Genomic DNA, 22,032 nt, shown 5'->3' with positions numbered 1-22,032 from the left:
CTCACGGGCAATGCCTTCCGCACCTTTATAGCTCTCCTCCAGCCTCTGTCCATACAGCCCAGGTCAGTTCAGTGCAAACCCCCGGAGGTCAGGTAACAGTGAATTGCGACTGTCTAGTAGGCGTCAGTGGCCTGGAAAGCCACGCTGATGCTTTCTGAGGACACCTCTCACAAACCTCAGTCTCTGGAGGTCTCCTTAGGACTCCTCAGTGCTTCTGACGGGTCCCCCTCTGCTTTCCTGTGCCTGCTGGCTCCCCTCTCCTGGTAGCACTGGGCCCCAACTCCTCGTTTCGGTGGTGGCTCTGGATCAGGCTGGCTCTGTGCTGAACAAACCTAGCTGTTCCCCAAGCCAAACCTAAAATTGCTGATGGAAAACGAGGGAAGAAAGTCAGAATTGCAAACATGTTCACAAATCACTTTCCATTGTGACCCAGGGCACTTTGCTCCTTGCATAGCTCTACCACAACTTACAAATGGTAACTCAAGCCTCATTATCTTATTAAACTGATTTATGGCACTGAAATGCATGTGTTGGTAGAAACTTCAGAATAAGCTGAGAAGGTTAAATGTCTTTTCTAAGCTTGGGTGATCTCTTCACTTTATCCTTAGCTTCATGGTTAAAATTGAGGGAAATGGTAGGCATTTCAGCAAAATTGATTTGCAGATGAAAGAAGGATAATCCATTAAAAAAACCCTTTCAAAATCACCTCTTACAGCTGTCTGCTCTTCTTTTTGAGTCCCTTTGTTTCGGATAAATAGGGATATTGTGGGGCTGTTTATTAAATGGAGAAATTAGAACAGTTTCACCAGATTAAAGGTTATTATTTAAGAAATATTTTCCACTATAAAAGGAGACAGAGAACAGGCACGCACAGCATTGCTGTAACTATAGTAACCAGCAATGATAACTCACTATAAATACAGTGTATGAGTTCTTCAACAAGCTCCTCTCCATTGATTTATTTTATTTTATGTTTCTGTGTGCGTGCAAAGATTTGGAGGCAGCTGTAATAAAATTACCTTATTGGCCTTGACATTATGCTTGCCTGACCATTGACCTGCTGGCTGGCAGCTGAAGAGCTAAGATTGATATTTGGATGTTTGCAGCAGTTCATTTCAACATTATCTGCTCTTCAGATTGAACTTTCAGGTCCTAAAACTTGCATTGCAAGTAGCATTTCAGTGACCACTGCAGTATCCTGTGGATAGGTATGGGTAGCAATTTGGGTAACTATATTGGTAACGCACCTGGAGGTGTATTTTGTTGGGGCTTTTTTTTTTCTTTTCACACATGTTTCAGGTCTTCATTCAAGGATAATGTTGTAATCTGGGTAATTCAAAATATCTGGGGGCTCTAAAGACATTCTCAGAAGCATGTAAGTGATGAAGGAGCCTAGCTGCCATTTGCTTTTTAATGAGACTCAGGCTCTCAAAAACACTTTAACAGTTCTACAATAAAGGACATGCAAATTACTTAAAATTAGAATTGTATGCCAGGTGAGTTTAGCAGTCTGGTAATGAACTTCAGAAGCTGCCCCTCACCCCTTCAGCTGCAAGGAGGTATAGCGAAGGTTAGTAAGTGCCAAAAATTATCACCAGAAGGCATTTCAGAGTTGAGATGATGGGCTCTGGCCGTGTCCTTGGGAACAAATATTCACCTCGCAAAACCCATAGCCATATTTGACATTAGGTGAGTCATTGCTGAGAGATGCGATGCCAGGCTGCAGTGCCCTTTTTCATGCTGAGTCCTACCTTTTTTCACAAATAGTCCCTATGGGCTTTTTGTGCAGCAAGATGCATAAATACAGTGACTGAGCATAGAGAATGAATTCACTTCTTCCTTCTTTGGTGTGATATTTCCAGGTCAGGGAGGAAATGTACTGGCACGCAGAAGCTGGTACTAGTGTTGCGTGTTCTGCAGAGAAAGTCAGGAAAAATCAGTACTATCCAACTGAGCAATGAATTACTTATAGTTCTACAAGAGCAGACAGTCTATTAGAAACTATACCAAATACAGTTGCTTAAATAGTTTATTCATGTAGAATAAATTTCATCTGAGCCAATCCACTCATACTAGTTATAATTAACGTATGTTTCAAGCAGTCTCCTTGTGTGTATATCTGGAGCCCTGGGTAGGAAACCTAGGTCTTTTTCATATCTCTCTAGACTACATCCCCCACAGAGTTGTAAAATGTCTCATAATCAGCAGTATTATACTTTGTAGAAGGCAGGAGGGATGAGACATTTTTTCCAAGCTGTTAATTTAGAATTGTCTTTTATTTCATCAGATATACACAGTGCTTTAATGGCAAATAATACCTCGTCATGACAATGAACTCTCTTTCTTTCTACAGGTTTTATCTGGGGAGAAATCAAGGAAATGTGGGATGGTGGATTCAATGAGTACGTACATGACTGGTGGAATCTGATGGATTTTGCAATGAACTCCCTCTATCTTGCTACTATCTCCCTTAAAATTGTTGCCTACGTCAAGGTACAGTAACTTGGGAGAGAGAATTTGTAACTTGCTTGTGAGAACTGTAGTACACAGGGTAGAAACTGTCAAAATCAAAATTACAGATCAAAGAGAATAGCTGCTTTTCAAGCAGTCCAGTTTTGAAAATTCACCTGGAAAGCTTATTAATTTGTTTGGAGAATGATCGTCCTTCTCATCCTGACTCTTTGATTAAGACTCAAGTAGATTGTTTGGGCATTGGGTAGAAGTTTCCCCACTTGCTCTTTGTTTTGTAGCTACTCAGTTGCCAAAGATACGTTTTATTTTCCATACTGACACTCGACCTCTTTCAACAATGCTAGGCATAGTGAAAACATGATTTTTAAATAAAACAGTAAAGGAAAAACAAGAATATGGTTATCTGAAAACATCTACAGCCAAGATTTATAATCTGTAGTCCTACAGATCTGTAGATTACCAATCAGAAATTTGTGAAAAGCCTACTAAGAAAACCAACCCTGCTAGTAGGAGGCTTCCATCTGATATAAAGGAGTCAACTTATTCTCTTCAATATATAATTTTAAACTATAGGCAAGAAAATGACAAAGGAGTATGCTGGAGCTTTAACACCGTGTGGATTCTTCACTGTCATGTTCCATTTATGGTGAGAATGCACATCAGAGCTCATCCTCAAAAGCACCTGCCACATTTATAAACTTCTGATGCTCCAAGTTAGCGTATGCACGTTTTGAAGCCAGAGGATGGCCTGAAGCACTTTCCTTCTCTCTCTCTTTTTCAAAGACACAGACAAGACACAAATGGCCTCCTGCAAACTTCCTTATGCAATGGCTCTCTTTGACTTCAGGTGGAGCTGCGTTCTTGGCCTGATTCTTTTCTCGGTATGAATCAGCAGGAATTTCACTACAGTTAATGTAATTACATAGGTGTAAATCAAGTAACTGGAGTCTGCTCCTTGGCCACTTACGCGCTTTCTAGTTTTGCTGTGCTACTGTGTTGGTTTTGCCCTGGTAGAAGGGTACTACTTCTTTTAGCCCAGCTCCTAATAACCAGGACAAGCACTTCCCCAAAGCGACCTTGTTTAGTCCCACCCAAGCATGTATGCAGGCAGAGAGGAAAAGAGGAGAAAATTTCACAAAGCTCATTGACTCCAAAATGGCAAGGCTTTTATAAAAACTCTTTAGCAAGCACTCCTGCTATGGGGCCTTTTTAAAATCCAGAAGGCTGCATAGTGGTGAGTTAGTTTTTCAAAGGGAAAAGCTTATAGCTGCTGCTCCCTGAAGAGGCAGCTCTGTTACAGCATCAAAGCAGGAACAGATTACGTCTTTTTTCTCCCAACATTCAGAACCAGCGAGGAAATTACAGACTTGAAAGGCTGGTCTTTAAACTGTGAGCAGTACAAAAAAATACTGGAAATTGTAAGATTCACGAACAAATCTTAAAATGTTAACAATCTCGTTCTTTCTCACACACAAATTACTAGAAGAGCTGTGCGTCCACAGATTTCTACAGTCACATACTGAGATTTAAACTCATAGCCAAACCACACGTACAAAGGAAGTACACAGGCTAACTACAAAGACCTATATGCCAGCACACGAAAAAATGCTTACAGGAATGTATCTGCATACAGATCAGACCCACTTGGATTAAACCTGGCTGATCTAAGGTCTGTTCCTCACGAGGACCCACGTCAGACAATTCTGAGAGGTGCATAAAATCTTATATAGGAGTAGTTCTGAAACAGCATGCCCACAGAAGTTCCTTTCTGACCTATGGCACTTAGAGGTTGCAGTATGCTCTGAAACATGAGGATTTATAACATTGATAACGGCTTCAAAACCTTTTGCAGCATGACTTGTAAAGGATTTGGTTATTTATAGAACAGCCCCGAGCTGGAAAAGGCTGGTATATATGCCAATATACCATATTCTAACACTTCTTAGAACTTCAAAGGATTACAGGGACATTTAGCTTTCTGCCAAATATCAGAAAAATAAATTGCATACTGACACTAATGTTTTCCATCCTTATTTTTACGTGGAGACTTTTTTTCTTGATTTGATTGGTTCCAAGATCTGACCCTAATATTGTCCAATACCAATGAAATCTTCAGGCTAATTATAGGGTAAAAATACTTTCTTAATCAGTTTTTATTTGCTGCATTGAATTATCATGTAATGAGGAAGGGTAAATGTGACTGCCTGGTGTAACTTATCTGTACTATTCTGTAATCATCTCTGCTGTGTTTCATCTTCATCTTCTGATGCCTAACCCGAAAGACTCCAGCCTTCCCAGATACCCAGCTTCATTAGATAACTCTGAAATCTTCTGGTTCTCTATTACCTATGATGCTAGGCTGCTCTGAAGAGACTACTGTTTTCCAAGCAAAGATATACCATCAGTTTGTAAAGGTCCAAAATATGACCCTAACAAGTTGCTTTAAAAATAGATGTGAGATGAAGACGACCTTTTCACATACCTTTACAGGCAGTCTATGCTAAACCCTAGCAGAGAGCCCCTGGGCTGCTGCGTCCAGCCAGCATGCAGAAGAGAATTGCAAACAACTGTGCAAATCTGCTCTCTAGGCAGAGGAGGCTTCCCGATCACAACCGTCTGCCCCCACTGCTGGATACCGGCAAAAAGTTAACATGTCTCCCTGTTTGTACACATTTTAAGACCCATCTTCAAATCAAGTTAAAAAACTCAGGCCATGAAGTTCATGTAATAAAGAACAGTTTGGAAACGTCAGAAGCAATCAGAGGTCATGCTGAAATGCCTTTGCATCATGTCTCAGCTCCTTCATACAGAGGAATAGTTTGAAATATCAACTTGCTTTTAGCTGTGTTCTTGAAAAAATTGTGAGCTCGTGTATTAGACCTTCAGATTTAAATAGAAAGTCCCTGCAAACTCATCTGTCAGTATGATATTGATACCATTTCCTTTTAAAAGCTACAAAAATTACTTTAAGAGTCCTAAACACGCTGGCTACTCTATTAGCTATATTATTCTAAGTACATTTTTGTGTTTTTATACGTGTTAAATGAGCAGAGACAAATGTTAAAAGGACTATTATTCCTTGATGTTAAACTGTCTTTGACTCCATTCTGTTGTGCCAGTGTAGTTAAGCCAGGGTAGTTACGTTTATACAACCAGCTCTTTTGTGTTACCTATTTGCATCTGGCTGCACTTTGCTCAGAAAATGCTTCTGCTTTTACAGTTACATTATGAACCAAGTTAATGTTATAATTGATGCACTCAAATGTATCCAGTGTTTCAGCTGTAATTATGACCTCTGCTTTAGCAACTCTCCTAAAATTGCCATGACAAATTAACTAATAAGAAAATTAATATGAAGAAAGCATTTTGGTTCTGGGCTGTTGGCACTTTTTTTGAGATTACTAGGGAAGGAAAGCATCCACTTCTTACGCTCAACCGTTCATTGCCTTCCTTCTTCCCTCCTTTCTCCCTCCCTCGCATTCTTCCTAGAATGTGCAGTGTTTTGAATGTGCAGTCATATTTAGGAGGAAAAAGAAAAAAAGGTAATAATTGGAAATTTCCGACCTGAACCTGCTAAAGGGCAGTCTGAACCCCTTTAAATGCTGAAAGAGAAGGAGATTGTGTATGAACCCATGGACCTGAAGAACGCGCAAACAGTGAACTCAAAATTTAAAAGGCCTGTTTTCTAAATCTAGGCTAAGAACAGCCAACATACCAGAAGCCTCTAAAGAAAAGCTGGTCTCACAACTATCCATATCAGGGGGTCATAATCTAGTAGGGAGAATTCATAAGAAGGCATCATTAAACCTAAGTCTCTGCCCTGATCAAGTCAGCTTCAATCCTGAATGCTGAATGTTAGCCTGACAGTAGCTGAGACTTACGAGTTTAAAAGTGCTTCTTGTGTCACCAGTACCTGGTTAGTATTTACAAGTGAAGCATTAGTGTTAGCAGGTGTGACTTTTTGAGTTATCTCAAAGTAATCACAACATAATTCACTTTTATACCCTTGTTATGTCTTTCAGTATAACGGTTCTCGTCCAAGGGAGGAATGGGAAATGTGGCACCCGACTCTCATTGCAGAAGCCCTCTTTGCAATATCCAACATTCTAAGTTCCTTGCGTCTCATATCCCTGTTTACAGCAAATTCACACCTGGGACCCTTGCAGATTTCTCTGGGACGCATGCTGCTAGACATCCTTAAATTCCTTTTTATCTACTGTCTGGTGCTTCTGGCTTTTGCCAATGGACTGAACCAGCTTTATTTTTATTATGAGACCAGTGCCTCGGAGGAACCCAACAACTGCAAGGGGATCCGATGTGAGAAACAGAACAATGCCTTCTCCACGTAAGACGTCCTTTTCTTTCTGTTTTTAAGGTTGACTTCCGCTGTCCTCTGTCTTACCTCCCTTTGCCTGTTGTCTGTCACTGCACTGAAAGTGCCTTTATTTATTCACCCGCAAGTATCAGGTGAGCTGGTTGACTATGCAGGAAAGGTGTGAGTTAACTGGGGCAGACATTCTGCTGAGCTTTGCTGCCAGAAAGACTCTTACTTAGGTCTGGAAGTGGGAGACGATCACACAGAATCACCGAATCGTATAGGTTGGAAAAGACCTTTAAGATCACCGAGTCCAACTGTTAACCTAACACTGCCAAGACCACCACTGCACCATGTCCCTTAGCACCGCATCTACACGGCTTTTAAATACCTCCAGGGATGGCGACTCAACCACTTCCCTGGGCAGCCTGTTCCAATGCTTGACAACCCTTTCAGTGAAGTAAAATTTCCTAATATAGTTCTGGTCCAAAGAGTCTCCCTACATGATCCTGCAACTTAAATTTTATTATGGCTACGTACAATTTCAGTATATTTGAGAAAGCAAGGATCCTTTTGCCGTAATAATTGTTTTGTGTGATTCAGGAGAAAAGGAGGGGAAGCTAAACAAAATGTAGAAAATAAGGGATAAACCTATGAAAAAAAGGTATTAATAAATAATGTGATACAGCAACAACAGTAATCTCACCGAGGCCATTTCTATGCATATATGATGTTGCTGGCTTCTCTGATTTCCTTGCAGTGGGGTGAGACTAAAATCCCAGCAAAATCATTTTTGCTGGAAATGCTGGTACTTTACTGAGATGTTGGCATGGAAATTGCTGTGATGACAGCTGGCAGGGTTGAAAGAGATAGCACATGCTGAAAAATAACATGAATTGTCCTTCTGATGTATTTGTTTTAATTATTAATAGTGGAAATAATTATAATAATCAGCCTCCACCCAATTGTTCTTGCTGCTTGCACAGTACTTAAAACACAATGGGAAGAGAAATAAATAAAGCACGATCTAGAAAAAGGCCTACGCCCTGCAAACAAGCAAAACAAAACTGTTGTCCACCACTTTATGCTAAATTAAAGAAAACTTGTCGTAATGCCCAATAATTCTCCACCCTTCCTCAGCTGAAGGCTTGAGGTTAACAAAGGATTTGTGACATATTTGCACTGTTACCAAAAGCAGATGATGGCTGCGGCCACATGACTAGGTTGGAAGAGGGAAGGCTCCAACATTGTCCTCCTTAAAAGAAGTGGGGGATTTTCATGGGCTAGAGTCCAGCCTTACAAGCCCATCGTGACCTGGTAGACCAGACGTGCTGCTGTTTTCCACTGCAGAGTGGGAACACCATAGGCTTGATTAATTTTCTCATTAAACCCATCTATATCTGGAGGAAGTGAATGGAACTGCACTGTGCTAATGAAAAACAGAATTAAAGACTTCAGTCTTTTTTCTGTTTTAATTGCTTCACATGCCCCAGAAATGTGTTGTGCTGCCCTTGCAAAGGAATTAAATAACAAATACTACTCCTTGATCTACGTCCATATTGATGCAGCAGCCAGTGGGAGAAACGTTCGGCAAGCACAATGTTTGTTAAGTGGCAACTTCTAGCTCACGAAGGGCCAAAACCACAAAGTTCAGGACTAGAGCCTGCCTTTCCCTGGAGCTACAGTGAACAGATGTATTCGGTTCTGCATTCTGGTTTGGACCTGTCTGCATTGCAAACCAGCTGTTTCACAGATTTCGCTGTCAGCAGGTTAGTGGAGAAAACAACAGCAGGATTTGACTAAAGAAAAAGAGTGTTGGGTCAGCAGGAAAAAAAAAGGATCCTCAAGTCTGTAAGAAGGTGTAATATCTTGGGAACTAGAAATGATACAGAACCACTTAACAGAAAGTGTGCAGATCAGCTTAAATACAGACCACAATTTCTCCCACCCTAACATTCAGTTTAAACCCCCTGCCAAGGAGAATGCAGCCCAGAAAGGAAATTGAGGGGGCTCAGCCTTTATGGCAGAGGCTTGTTTAAAACAAAATCGCAGTGGGAGGGGATCCATTAGAACTGAGGTTTCCTGGCAGGGGACAGAATGCTCTGCAGTTACTTTTTGTTTGAGACTGGCTTAAGAAATTTATTTAACATGTTCTTAAAAGTTTAAATAGTCATTATTAACACCCCCAGTACAAGCTGACATTTGGCCCTTGAGCAGATGCACAGCATGGGTGACTGGCTAAGAACGAGCAACCTGCAAAACGGAAAATTATATTGTTGGGCTGGGGAGAGCAAGCATGGCTGGAGTGAATTCAAGTCAGAGCTGGTGTTACCTCAAGTTTGCTCATAGTTCATCCCTAATGAAGGAATAAATGTAAAAAGCTTTCAATCAGTACCCTTTGATTCCGACCAGCATTTCTAGGCAGTCACACAATAAGATCTAATTTTGTAAGGGAAGGAAAAGCAGGACGCCACTCGTGTTTGTACAGCTTGTTTACAATGTGACACCTATTTACTGGTGCATTATTTCCTATTACTCCCAAAGGATGGGTTTAATATTTTCTTGGTGAGGAAATTTTCTGCATCGCAAACACAGATCATGGAAAAGTAATATTCCTTTGTGACAGCAATGAGGTGAAGTCATGAATAATTTAAGGTTATATGCTTTGGCCTCACCATCCCTTAGAAAGCAGAATGTCTACTGCTTAGGCAGACAATTTGAAAATATGTTTATCACTGTGATTCTGGCAACTGAAGGAGAGAGAAGAGAGAGAGGAAGAGGAGGCAGGGGTGGAAGAAGTCACACCTTACTGCCTGCTGCGTCATTCTCACGGGAGGGTCACGCTGATCGCTGGGGCCATTTCTCCAGGGCCTGCAGGAGGTCAGGAGGGTTCCTGTGGCAGAGGGTGGCTGCCGTGGAGAGTGGTGGAGCTTTGAGATTTCTCCTGTTTGCTTAAGATCCAAAATATACTCTGCAGGAGGGGATAGTCTCTCAATCACAATTTCCAAAATTCTTTTTTTAAAGCTGCTTCTCTGCAGTAGTGTGACCCCACCTGAAACACTCACTGTGAAAAGAGATTGTGGTTCTGGCCTGTTGTTCAACACTGAGGAAAGAGTAACTAAGCCTTACTTCTACGCAAAGTTGCAGAAACCAGTTGCTGTCTGTTTTTCAAGGGGGACTACATGTCCACATGTAAATATATTGGCCTTAGTCTGGGCCCAAATTATACTCCTGGTTAATACTGTGAATTCAGAGCAATGCACTGATCACTTCGAAGACTGATTTCAGTTTCATGACAGGAACCTGTCTCCCCTGAGCCTACAGCCTAATCAGTACTTTCACTGCTAATAGTTAAAATATGTTAAAAGATAGCTAGCACTCCACCATTTTTAGTAGAGAAATGCTTATCATTCTTTGGTTAATCCTTCTTTTACCACCTCACTTATTTAATAAATCTAACAAACAGCCTGACTTCTGGGAGAAAGGATTTTTGCTTTAAAGAGTCTTTATAATTTTGGCCAGTGAAAAACCCAAGATATGTCAACAAAATCTAAAGAAACTAAATCCCCATATAAAGCACGGGGGTACATGTGGAACAGATGCCTGCAGAAGCCAGGAGAACACATTCCTGGTATGTCAAGTAAAGTATCTGAATTATTTGTATTGATTTTTCTAGTAGGAGCATTTGAAAATATCTACTGACCTCAGGCCAAAATGGAACCTCTTAAACAGGCATATAAATGTCATTTTTTGATGATATAAATGCCATATTTTGGAAAGCCAAAACAAAGATGCCCAAATAGAGCAATTATTTAGATTGCTGATTATGTATTTGACGTGATTGTGAAAGGTCACTTGTCTCTGGCTGAAGCAAGTAGAGACCTGGGATGATCTCATCAGCTGTAAAGCACAGTGAGGTCAGGTCTAGTTCATCTATGGAAGGAAGACTTCAAAAGAAGAAAACCTCTCCAGCTGAATTAATGTGATGACTCTCTTTCATCTGAGTCATTACTGATCAATTGTTGCAGCACGCTGTTGAGGGCACTGCGCTGTGGTGGGTGGGAGCTGCTGCACAAACAAGCCGTAGCGACCAGCGTTTTTGGCCACGTGCATTGCTAACAGACGGGGTCTTAGCACACTGGCCTGGTTCACTTGCAGCCGAAGTACTTGCAAGCTCTCAGCCTATATTAGAGCAAAAGGTGCGACTGGATGTGATTTCTCGAATCTCCTACCTCGTGGTGCCTCGTTGTTGTGTGCTATTTAACTACTACGGTCATGCTGTACGTGGGGATGGGTTCCCTGAACATTTAGTCTGCAGACATGTTAATGATGCAGGCACTGATTAAACAGGAGAGTTTATATCTATAGATAACAGCAGTATCACAGCATGGCAATTTTAATTAGAGGAAATATATTGTGGCTGTTGTTTGCATGTGCGTAGAGCGGGAAAGGGAACTTTGGGCAGTTAGGCTCATTGCATCTCACAAGGATGCGGACGGGGCTCTTGGACAGGTAGAACATGTTGATGTGACACAACTCTCACATGCTTTGGCCAGCGGGTCATTGTGGCTGGTGCAGACTGCCTCCTGGGGAGCATAAATGGCTGTACTGAGCAGCCGCTCTGTGGTGTCCCAGGCTCCCGATGTCTACGCGTTCCCCACCTGAACACTGCCTAAACCAGGTATTGTTTTCCATTCCCGAGAGTCAGGTAGCCAAGTAAAAATCTGGTTTTATTTGCAGACTTTTTGAGACCCTCCAGTCACTCTTCTGGTCTGTGTTTGGTCTGCTGAATCTCTACGTCACCAACGTGAAAGCCAGACATGAGTTCACAGAATTTGTTGGGGCCACTATGTTTGGGACCTACAACGTCATCTCCCTTGTTGTGCTGCTGAACATGCTCATAGCCATGATGAACAACTCCTACCAGCTCATTGCTGTAAGTTATCTCATTCTCTCTCTTCTTGCCTTTATTTTTCTCTATGTGCCTCAGCTGTTTGGTTTATAGCAAGTGTGTATCTTCAGGGATGCTGGAGACTGCTGCCCCCAGTTTTTGACAGCAGATAGTTGGGATTTCTACTCACTAGCCTGAATCATGCTTGCGGAGGAGGTTTTGCCATGTTTGTAATGCTGCTTAGCTGGAAAAGGCTTATCAGCTGTGATCTGCCCTTGTCTTCTCCTGTAGAGTAACCTCACTGCTCACCTCGTGTTAGCAGCTGATTTACTTTGTAGCAGAAAGGGTATATAAAGGGAAGCCTTCCCACTGCTTCCTGATGTTTGGTTTTAACTTGGGGGGTGGGTGTTGTATATTTTTTTTTCCTCTCTCCTATTACTACTTTCTCATTTGAAACCATGTGTGTCAGAAGCCCAGTCCTGTAATTTCTTATTCCACAGTCTTCCCACTGAAATTAGATCATTTCCATCTGTAACACCAGCCAGTCTCCTGGCAGCTGACTCTCTAGACCCATAATCTCAGATTCCTGAGTAACCTCAACGCAGGATGGATCTGAGCTGAGGCAGCTCAGGGCTGCCAGTTGGCTGTGGAGCCAGTTTCAAACTTAACTTTATCTTCATCTGAATGTTCAAAACTGGTCTCTCTACTGTAATCTCATTCTGTGTACCTAAAAGCCAATCTGTACATTGGTGATTAAATTTTTCAACAGATTGAAAACTCAAGCAGCATGTCTCTGCATTTTAAGGCTCTTCAGGTAAATGACAAAGAAACAGTACGGAAGGAAGCTAAATCTTGTGTGCACAGTACTTCAGGTAAACCAGTGGGCACGCACTTTCCAGTTCTGATGCCTAACATGATAGGTTTAGAAATAGGGACGTGACAAAGTGTTACACCATCTGTGAACAGGAACAGGAGTTAGGAAAGTCATTTGTGTCCTCAGCTGGTCACTCAGAAGTACAGGCAGAGTAGAGACTTCCTTCTCTGCTTTGGATGACTCTTGGATTTACTCTAGAAGATAGAGGATAAAACAGAGGAAAAAAGAACCAGCACCAGCTCTCCAACTATTTCCATTCCCAACTTCCTGGACAAATCTCTGGGGAGATGTATGGGTGAGCTCCTTTCCTGGCTAAAGCACACAGAGGAGAGTATTGAGTTGTCTGCTTGGACAGGTTCCACAACTGCTGTTGGTCATCTGCTGATTCAAGTGGCTCCTAAATTTAGTTATCTAGTCAAACTGAGCACAGACCTAGTCAAATCGGTGATACTTTTGGACATCTGATCTTTATCACGTTAAAAAGTATGAGAAAAACTGGACCATTGACCTATCCAAATGAGCAGAAAAGCAGCTTATCACAAAGGCATCGCTGCTTTATCAGTCTGTTCCAATGCTTTAAGTGCTTTCTTTTTGTTCAGTGCTATTCCTCACATTCCAGGGAGACTGGAATGAGGGGCAGAAAACAAAGATACTCTCCTTGGCCATTTTCTCCCTTCCTTTATTGTCATCAAATAGGCTTGTCACTGACACAAAGCCCAAACCTAAGATTGGCATAAGAATAGCAGTATTGGCTATTCACTGGGATACAAACCGCTCATCATTCTTTTCCCTGAATAATTTGAGTGATGCAATGACACATTACAAACAATCCCACATGACTTAGAGAGACCCATCATAACAATTAACTGAAGTGAATGGTCCAGAGCAGACTGTTGTATTAATGTTTCTGTATATGGAGCAGTTGGGAACAGTGAATTGCTCCATCAGAAAGTATGCTTGTGAGAGACCTGAGGGTAAAAGACTGAACTCACCACATAACCTAGGCATAACACGCAATTCAGCGTGCAGCATGAGCCCCCTACTCAGAAGAATGACAGTGAAAATGCTACAGGGTACTTCTTTGTCACTTAAGTTGTCATATTGCAATTGCAACGGAGAGCAGTGACCTTTCTTGGGAAGGCAAGAGGCAGTCACTTCCAGCCTCTTCTCATGTAGTGCATGCAGCTTGTTTTTTGAAGCTAAGATTTCTGCATGCTCACAGCATTCTCTCAGGACCAAGTCTTCTTCATATGTCTTCTAAGGGCAAACATCAATTAATCTCTTCCCTGAAGAAAACAACTCATTGATAAATGTTGAGCTTTACAACTGTGGGTCATTTTTTAACCTCCTGTAATCAGGTCTACCCCTTTCTGAATCACAGTAGACTTGTTGCTAGACTGGGCATTTCTTCCTCCTGGTATTTATAGTACACTGAATACACACGGAATGACGGCATTCCAGGGAGGGAGGAGGGGGAGGACCAAGCAGCCCTCGCAGTGGGTGGAGGTCTTCTCAAATACATCCGTAGGAAATCTTGTGCCATGTTCAGAACTCTGCAGAGAAATAAAGTCAGCTAGACATCAGGGATGAGAGTGCATCTCTGCTTGTTGATTTCACTGCAGTGGAGTGGTCAGGACATTTAATTAATTCCACTTGTTAATGAGCCAGTGGCACTGCTGCAATGCAAACAGTCTTTCTCCCCTCCTTTCTTCCAGGGACAAATATGTTAATGCATTTGTAGCAGTTATTCTTCAGGTTAGCTTTTCTCCGTTGTCTCATACATACATTAATTTCTCCTGTGAGGTTAGAGAAAGGAGAATCTAAGCTGTTCTTTCTTCGCTCTTTGTTGTGTCTCCCCAGTATGGGGGTTAGGGCTTGGTAGTTAATTAAACACTGTAGGCACACAGCATGAAACCACAGGGTATCCGTGGACAACAGAGCAAGGCAAGCAGAGAGTAAAACCTCCACACAGCTTTGAGTGATTCCTGACTCACAGAAGGAAGAATTTTTCTGCCATAATTTTGTTGGTTTTTTACTAAGCTATTTCAGACTTCAATAAATACATTTTTCTAGGGGTACCCTGAAGCAGTTTCAATATTGATTTTTTTCATACAGCCCATTTTTCTCTTTTGCCAAACCATTGTCAAGAGCTGGTTATGGGAGACACTATGCTTCACCGACAAAGCAAACAAAATCCAAATGCACACCAAAATTTCCATACGCTTTGCACTGTTTCAATACGTGAGGATCAAAATGTTCTATACAAGCAGCATAGAATGCAACTAGATGTTATGCACTGCCAGGTCTCTCATCTCAATACCTTCCCAGACGTGACAGAAATACTATCACCTGATGAATACAAGAGGAATATGTCACGATGACAAGATGAAGGACAATGGAACTTATCTGAGAGTAGCCACATGGCTCCATCATTCGTAAGCGGCAGAATTTAACAGAGCGGGTAATGAGGACACTGTGTGATAGGCTATTTCTCATAGGATTGCCACTTGGCTGCATCTGAAGTTACACAATCCTTCTGCCAGTTTGTAATTTTTTCAAAACAATGCGATAGTGGGTGTTACTGGGGGTCCTAGGGTGCAGGTGCATTTTGGCCTTTCTGGTGCTCTAGGGTGCAGGTACTTTTTGCAGAGAATTAACACTCTACACATATTTTCTGAAAGCATGTTCCTTGTGGACACATCTGTGATACTGTGGGAAGTCATGCAGGAATTAGTCACTGGAACTGTACCAGCAGTTCTGACTCTGCAGCTGCAGGAGCAATGGGAAGCAAGATCGATGGAAGAATGGCAACTAAAACCCATCTGCAGGAGGAAAACCATAGGGCTGTGAACTCGTGGCCCGAGTTCCAGGTGAGCTAGAGCCATAAGTGGCACACAACAGCACTGCGGCACTAGGCATCCCACTGACATATTAAGGAGAGATGTAAGCACTTGCAGCTTTCAGATGTTTTAGGAAGGTACAACGATGCTTAATACCTCAGGGAATTAAGGTAGGTCTGAGAAAAATTACCTCTAGCTACTGTGCATTAAAGTGAAGGTGTTACAGCTTCAAGTGTGTAATACATGGCGTACATGCGATGTTGGAGCAATGACTTCACTCTAGCAGTGTGTATTAAGTTACAAAACTGTTTTGCATATTGTATTTTGTATCCTCCTGTTGGTTTGTATGTCTATTATTTCAAGCTAGTTCATCTCAGACAGCTGTTACTGCAAAAGACAGCTGCATGTTTCATTTTTTTAAGTGTATCTCTGCGAGTAGAGTGTATGACCAAATTGAAACATAGCTGCCAGTGTTCAGACTGGAGAAATTAGGGCATTGGGCACAAAACTAGGAGTGCAGTTTTAAATGATGGAATGAAATAGAGTGGATTAGCACGTATTGTGGAGGACAAGAATGAAAATGATAAATATTTTGCATAGCAAAACAAAAGCTGTATAGTAAACAGAAACAGTTGGTATGTGCAGCTAAAAATAAGTGATCACTTTCAGGAAATTTTAACTTTAAGTGTAGGGATGTTGTGCATGGAATTTTCTCAATTTTTGCAGAGTAGAGAGGTTAAAAATTAAAGCACAGAGGAATATAAAGATTTTTCAGCTCCCTATTACATGGTTTCCAAGATGACTTTGGATTTCCCCCAGGAAGTAGTATCAAACTTTTCTTGATCTACAAAGAACAAGAATTCCTCTAGTTTTCTGCACCAATTGAACTCCCTCAGCACCATGGCAGTAATTGCTACCCAGTTTAAGTCACAACAGCAGCAGAAATTCTCTTCCCCACTGCTATCTGTGACCCTTAGGACTGTCAAAAAAATGTTGCACCTCCTCTGCTCATGTGACCTGCACAGTTATTACTTGGTGGTTTTGCTAAGGAAGAATTTTAGAAATCAATAACTTTAGTTCAAGATACACAGCTGGACAGTCCCTGCATGTGGCAGGTTTTGGGGTGGTAGATTGTCCCCCTACAGAGGTAAGGCCAACTCCAAAGCCTGGACTCAAATCTAAGCTATTGTAAAGCATCAGGAAGTGTTCATCTCACAAGCCCCATTTCAGAACCATTAATTTGAATTTCTTAGGAGAAATTGCGATGTGTTTGTTTTTTAACTCTGTCATACAGCAGGAAATGGAATTATGCTCGTTATACTCTTGTTGCCAACATGAGCTGGAATTAATGTCTCTTGAAGCTTTTTATGGTGTAGCAAAACAACTAGGCTCTAGAAAGAGGATTAAATGGCTCTTCTTTGGTTTGCCAGCTGAATGAAGTATCACTGTTTGTCCCCCAGTTTTATGGCCCTCAGGGGCTCCAGCTGACCAACCTACACATCCTGCTGGTCACTGCCCACATGCAGACCCCGTGTTCTGGGTGCAGGCAATATGCTCAGGTCTTTTCTTCATTCTACAATGCAACTGTAATTACCCAAATCTCAACTACTGCGCTCCCAAAACTCATCCCTGTCATCAGTAATAATTAATTGAAATCGCAAATTCTCCTGAACTTACTCAGTGCCTTTTGTGACATTTGGACAGGCAGATTTCTGTTACATTTCCCCATGGAGTGCGATATGTGTGAAGAAACGCTGGACCCCTGCTCTCTAGTTCCCCCCTGTGTAGCTAGCTGTAGCACATCGTTAGAGGAGCGGGATTGATTCCCAAGGCTGGGTGCTCTCTCTGGAGCTTGTGACTGGGTGTGGGGGACTCCCAGCAGATTTTTTTTTGAAAGCAAAGGGAAATACATTGCAGCAGTGGTGTGCCATGATGCTACCATACACCGAGAGGCCTGTGTGTGAAATTAGCCCTGGAGCCTCGCTCGAGACTGGCAGGAAGCTTAATTGCTTTTTGTTAGCAAGCTAAAGTATTCATTTGAAGGTGTAGAACTGTTTGTCTTTTTGCTGGCTTTGGCCTAATTACATATAACCCATGGACTTGAATCAAGTTGTTAATATTCATCTGGTGTTTGCAGAGCCTCTAAATGGAAGCACTTGATGTGCTCTGACTTCATATGCTGCATCCTTCTTCTGTTGTTAGACTAGACAAAGCTAGTTCTCCATCCTAGGGCCCAATCCTGCAAACTCCTGCTCATATGAGTATGGTCAGCAGGATCAGGGGGTTAATCCTTTCTGGTTTTAATCTATGAAAACCCAGATATTTATCTGACCCTGTGTACCAGGAAACTGCCCTCAGGGACAAGGGAGCAGAATGGAGCTGGCAGATCTTTAAGGACGCTTTCCCTTAGAGCACAAGAGCTCTCGATCCCCAGGTGTAAGGAATCAGGCAAGGAAGGCAAGAGACAGGCATGGCTGAGTTGAGACCTGCTGGTCAAACTAAGGGGCAAGAAGGAAATGCACAGGCAGTGGAAGCAGGGACAGGGATCCTGGGAAGAGTATAGGGATGCTGCCCGGTTGCATAGGGATGGCGTCAGGATGGCCAAGGCGCAGATGGAGCTGAACTTGGCAAGGGATGCAAAGAATAATAAGGGCGGCTTCTCCAGGTACGTCAGCCAGAAAAGGAAGGTCAAAGAAAGCGTACCCCCACGATGAGCAAGGCTGGCAAACTGGCAACAACGGACGAGGAGAAGGCTGAGCTACTCAACAACTTCTTTGCCTCAGTCTTCACTGGCAACCTCTCTTCCCACACCTCTCCAGGGGATGGACCGCAAGACGGGGACTGGGGGAGCAAAGTCCCTCCCACTGTAAGAGAAGGTCGGGTTCGTGACCACCTGAGGAACCTGAACATACATAAGTCTATGGGACCTGGCGAGACGCACCCCCGAGTCCTGAGGGAACTGGCTGATGTAGCTGCCAAGCCACTGTCCATGATATTTGAAAAGTCATGGCAGTCAGGTGAAGTCCCTGGTGACTGGAAAAAGGGAAACATTGCACCCATTTTTAAAAAGGGTAGAAGGAGGACCCTGGGAAGTACCGACCTGTCAGCCTCACCTCTGGGCCTGGGAAGATCATGGAACAGATCCTCCTAGAAGCTATGCTAAGGCACATGGAGGACAGGGAGGGGATTCAAGACAGCCAGCATGGCTTCACCAAGGGCAAGTCCTGCCTGACCAACCGAGTGGCTTTCTACGGTGAAGTTACCACATCAGTGGACAAGGGAAAAGCAATGGATGTCATCTGTCTGGACTTCTGTAAAGCCTTTGACACAGTCCCCCACAACATCCTTCTCTCTAAATTGGAGAGATATGGATTTGACGGGTGGACTGTTCAGTGGATGAGGAATTGGTTGGATGGTCGCATCCAGAGGGTAGTGATCAACGGCTCAATGTCTGGATGGAGATTGGTGACAAGTGGTGTCCCTCAGGGGTCTGTACTGGGACTGGTGCTGTTTAATATCTTCATCAATGACATAGACAGTGGGATCGAGTGCACCCTCAGCAGATTTGCAGATAACACCAAGCTGAGTAGTGCAGTTGACATGCCTGAGGGATGGGATGTCATCCAGAGGGACCTGGACAAGCTGGAGGAGTGGACCTGTGTGAACCGCAAGAGGTTCAACAAGGCCACGTGCAGGGTCCTGCACCTAAGTCAGGGCAACGCCTGGTATCAACACAGGCTGGGGGATGAGGGGATCGAGAGCAGCCCTGCAGAGAAGGACTTGGGGTACTGGTGGATGAAAAGCTGGACATGAGCCAACAATGTGCGCTCGCAGCCCAGAAGGCCAACCGTATCCTGGGCTGCATCAAAAGCAGCGTGGCCAGCAGGTCGAGGGAGGGGATTCTGCCCCTCTACTCTGCTCTGGTGAGACCCCACCTGCAGTTCTGCGTCCAGCTCTGGAGCCCCCAGCACAGGAAAGACATGGACCTGTTGGAGCGGGTCCAGAGGAGGCCACAGAAATGATCCGAGGGCCGGAACACCTCTCCCATGAAGAAAGGCTGAGAGAGTTGGGGTTGTTCAGCCTGGAGAAAAGGCGGCTCCAGGGAGACCTCATAGCAGCCTGCCAGTACTTGAAGGGGGCTTGTAAGAAAGACGGGTACAAACGTTTTATCAGGGCCTGTTGCAACAGGTTTTAAACTAAAAGAGGGTAGATTTAGACTAGATCTAAGGAAGAATTTTTTTACGATGAGGGTGGTGAAGCACTGGCACAGGTTTCCCAGAGAGGTGGTAGACGCCCCATCCCTGGAAACACTCAGGGTCAGGTTGGACGGGGCTCTGAGCAACCTGATCTGGTTGGAGATGTCCCTGCTCATTGCAGGGGTTGGACTAGATGGCCTTTAACAGTCCCTTCCAACCCAAACCCTTCTATGATTCCATGATACCACCATGGCCAAACCACTCCAGGGCTTATTCAGAGAAGCAGAAATATTACATTTAAGTAAAAACCAAGATGAGCTTGCAATCTGTAGATGACCCCTGGCTGATTTAAGATATTACAGGGAATTTGCTGGCATTTATATGGGTGGGTTCTGTTTTCTTTGGTGTAGTTAACACACCAGTGCCCCGCATGACAGGTCAATAATTCTCTGCCCATTACGTGCGAAGCAGCGCAGCAAGGTTTGCTCTTGCTACATGATTGAAGTTGAAGTATCCAGATGGAACCACATAGGCTGTAGCCCCCTGCATTATCCCATCTTTTATTTAGGCCTGACAAGCTCAATTAGCATTATCTTGTGCTTCTGCATCGAGCGGCTCTTTGTTAAAAAGGCAGAAGAAAAGACAAAAATTGAAAGATAAAGGAAAAACATCACTGAGGAAAAAGCAGTGAAAAACTAAAAGGGATTTAATCTGGGAAAAGCTTTCACCTGATATTGAGCAATGGGAACAGCTATACTAAGAATCCTCTGACACATGACTTTTTAGATGCCAGTGCTTCGCAGATTTCCTTTTTAACACGCTGCAATCTAGCAAATAAGTTGATGCTGATTATATAGGTAAAACAGGATACACACAACTCCATCCAATTAAACGGAAAGATGTCTAATAACCTGGATGCTGTGCTGCAGCTCCTTGTCTGCATTTCTGTTCTCCAGTCTGGTCCATTCTGCTCTCAGAATCTGGGGAAGAAACAGGCGCTTTGTCTCCTGAATCTTGAGCATGGCTCAAGAATCACTTAGAGACTTGAGCAATCTCGTACATTTATAATGGTTCCCTTCCTTGGATTTTTCATTTTTGAGAAGTTTTTCAGTTTTTGGCAGCTAAGCCCATGCACTGCATTGAAGTGACTATGCAAGCAGGCTGACTTCCAGAGGTGTTGGGCACCTGCTTCTCCCACTGGTGCTATGAGCTTTACAGACTCAGTAAAAGACATAGTCCAGCTCCACTCCTTCTCTGAGGAAAGGCAATTTATGACCAGTCATAAAAGAGCAAAATACTAAAGCATTTGGTACCTGAATACATGCACATAGTTTCGTTGCTTAACTATGGAAGTTTGGGAATGGTCATTTTATTCTTTTGGTTACTTGAGAAAGGGATATGAGGGCTGTGTATATACATGCATGAAAAAGTTGTAAAGCTTAAGGAGAAACAGTGAGGCTTGGAGCTTTGATTCAGGGAAATTCCAGCAACACATGAAAACAGCTCCCAGGGTCAGACCAGTAATGAATTTACTGTGTTACTACCCTTCTGGTCAGCTCGACGTGACCAGATATTCTAGTAAACATTTTTGTAGCATAGGAGTCAGTGGCAAAGAACATCAAATGTGCTTTGTGATTATTCATAATCAGAGTTCAGATCTAAAAGTTACAAATGGCCCTAAATAACACATTAAATAAACTGTTAGACCTTTGAATACCTTTGTTGCAGCTGAAATCACATCCTTATAATGGCACAGACTGGATCCCTGAAATTCACACGTGGATCCAAACTGGGATTTTTCTTCTTGGGACTAATTTCCCTTGGAAAAAAAAGAAACAAATAAATAAAGAGGGGTACAGAGAAGTACTTGATTCTCCTTTGTACCTGACTCCCAACAGTCTAGCAATAAACTTCAAGACATTTCTTCTTCCTTGGAAGACTCAAATCCCAGGCTGACCAGCTATGCAGAAAAAAATCAAAGATAATATTCTGGAAATAGTGCAAGTAGAAATGAGGCAAAGTTGGTTTGGGTTTTTTTGCCATGGTACTAACAGATTCATCAACACTCAGGCACTTTGGGTTAGACATACCTTCTCAGCCCACCATTTCTCTACAGGCATGTGTGAATTACTTGATTCTGACCTGGCTGGAGGTAGTTAACATTATCAGCACAGATGCACCTTATCTCTCTGACTTTCAGCATGAAAAGAGGCTCTTATCAGACAGTGATAAAGGAGAGAGAATGGATGGCAGGAAGAACAAAGCCTTAGCCTAAACCTTTCTCATTGTTCTTCCTGCTGAGGCTTTTTTAGAGAACTATTTGTCTGCATGACCTTCCTACTGCTCTGATTTATTTGACTATTAAAATAAAAACTGAACTTTGTTGGAATATGACTGAAGAAAAAAAAAAGGTGCCAGTTCAAATAATTGAACTGCACTAAAAC

General features: G+C 42.8%; 1 protein-coding gene and 1 long non-coding RNA gene across 2 annotated transcripts in view; one reads left to right on the top strand and one right to left on the bottom strand.

Moving 5' to 3' along the window:
• Positions 1-22,032, top strand: part of TRPC5 (transient receptor potential cation channel subfamily C member 5) — a 68,783-nt gene that overhangs the window by 34,629 nt on the left and 12,122 nt on the right. The window contains exons 4-6 of the mRNA XM_072876858.1: positions 2,354-2,493; positions 6,495-6,817; positions 11,528-11,723. Of these exons, the coding sequence (XP_072732959.1) occupies positions 2,354-2,493; positions 6,495-6,817; positions 11,528-11,723 (659 nt within the window). The remainder of the gene's footprint in view (positions 1-2,353; positions 2,494-6,494; positions 6,818-11,527; positions 11,724-22,032) is intronic.
• Positions 182-20,570, bottom strand: LOC140658432 (uncharacterized). Its single transcript, XR_012044735.1, has 3 exons — positions 20,500-20,570; positions 1,752-1,914; positions 182-363 (listed from the first exon to the last, which is right to left on the bottom strand). It is a non-coding gene; the product is annotated as an uncharacterized lncRNA (long non-coding RNA).

This window comes from Ciconia boyciana, chromosome 12 (genome assembly GCF_034638445.1).
Source record: "Ciconia boyciana chromosome 12, ASM3463844v1, whole genome shotgun sequence".
Taxonomy (NCBI): Eukaryota; Metazoa; Chordata; class Aves; order Ciconiiformes; family Ciconiidae; genus Ciconia; species Ciconia boyciana.
The sequence above is the reverse complement of the archived record's forward strand: the minus strand, read 5'-3'. Positions and strand labels throughout refer to the sequence as shown.